The 1,560-nt window shown below is 47.9% G+C and overlaps 1 protein-coding gene across 1 annotated transcript in view; it reads right to left on the bottom strand.

The window, feature by feature from the left end:
• LOC119589112 (organic cation transporter protein-like) overlaps positions 1-1,560 on the bottom strand; it is a gene marked incomplete in the record, with an annotated part of 16,544 nt that overhangs the window by 2,139 nt on the left and 12,845 nt on the right. The window contains 3 exon segments of the mRNA XM_037937688.1: positions 70-221; positions 347-531; positions 645-904. Coding sequence (XP_037793616.1) covers positions 70-221; positions 347-531; positions 645-904 — 597 coding nt within the window.

Genomic DNA, 1,560 nt, shown 5'->3' with positions numbered 1-1,560 from the left:
CCGAATGTTATCCATGAATTGTATAGATCTTTGTGCCACCCATGACTAGCAAACCACTGGAGACAGTACCTGGTGTCCTTCGCCCCATACGCGGCCTCCAGCTCAGCCACGGTGTCCATCATGGGTGCCGTGAGCGACTCGGGCAGCCAGAACGTGACCACGCCAGCTAGGAACGCCGCGACGCCGAAGAGCACCAGCGGCAGCCACGACTTCACGTTGCCCTGAGCGTTGAAGAGATATCGCGAGGAACATGGTAACTTTTTCAAGATTCTACACAGCGATTCAGGTTAAGCAACACAATACGTCTTAGCGGAAAGCTAAGACATGTGGATGAGCGTCTCCCTACCAGAATTTCCAGGATAAAGGGGGCTACCATCGCTCCCGCCTTCGCCAGAATAGTCGAGGTTCCGAGTCCACGCACGCGCACCTCGGTCGGGAAGAGCTCGCAGGCGTAAAGGAACACGACCTGGTATGCTATCGAGATGCCCAGTTTGCCCATCAAGGCCATCACGATTACGAGCCAATTCAATCCTAGGTGGAAGGTTGTGGATTACGACATATGCATTTTGTGGTGTAAATAGGCTTCGTTTGTCGCGCGTTTGTATGAAGTTTTATACCGCGCACTGAAAAGTAAGCATACAGACCTGATGGGATGAATCCGAGGACCATGAGCGAGCCGGCGGTGATCACGAAGGACAGCGTGCACGACAACCTCCTTCCCAGCCTGTCCACCAGAGGGATGGTTACGGTGCCGGAAGGGATCTCCACCACACCGTTCACCGCCATGTACACGAACGGGTTTACGCCCAGCTTGTCGGCGCCGAATGAGATGCCGTAGTAGACCATTCCAAGTACGACGAACTGCGCGTAGAACGAAAGCGTAATACTGCGCATTCTCCTCGTTCTGGAGGATAGATGGATTATTAGATAACCTCCTGTGGTCCTGACTATTGACTGTTAGTGGTATGTAACTTCAACTGTGATTTAAGCAATTAAGTGTAAATTCATGTCCACCCTGTGCCTGTTTATAAAGGCTGAAATACCGCATGGTCGCAACGCAATTCAGTAAAAGACTGGTTACCAAGAGTAAAGTAAGTTAAAGTTTTTCATAAAATACTGTGCAAAGGGTGAAGGGAGGGAACCATGAATGCTCTGTTTCAAACTGTTTATCAGACCACAAATATTAAAATAATGCTATTTATTCTATACCCTCTCTTCTTTATGAAAGCAAAGTGCCGAGATTTTCTCACCTTGCGGATCCTGGGCTATATCTATTTCTTTCACAATTCGTCTCCCAGAGGACAGCACAAGGAATTGCCTAAGATACATAAGGAAGCAACATGTCACATACGCAAAAAGTACTTTTCTCTTCTAATGTCAGAGTTTGCTTTGAAATGGAAGACAAGATAAGACACTATATTAACCCAGAAGCACATTTATCCACAGTTCCCATTAGAAATTACAAACGTATATGGAACACAACTGTATGCTGCGGGATTGAGTAGGCCTACAATGCGGGCAGCGAGGAGACGTTATTTTCAGCCACACACCCCTCATAAG

Source organism: Penaeus monodon, chromosome 25 (genome assembly GCF_015228065.2).
Source record: "Penaeus monodon isolate SGIC_2016 chromosome 25, NSTDA_Pmon_1, whole genome shotgun sequence".
In the NCBI taxonomy this organism is placed as follows: domain Eukaryota; kingdom Metazoa; phylum Arthropoda; class Malacostraca; order Decapoda; family Penaeidae; genus Penaeus; species Penaeus monodon.
Note: the sequence above shows the minus strand (reverse complement) of the source record. Positions and strands in the feature narration are given on the sequence as shown.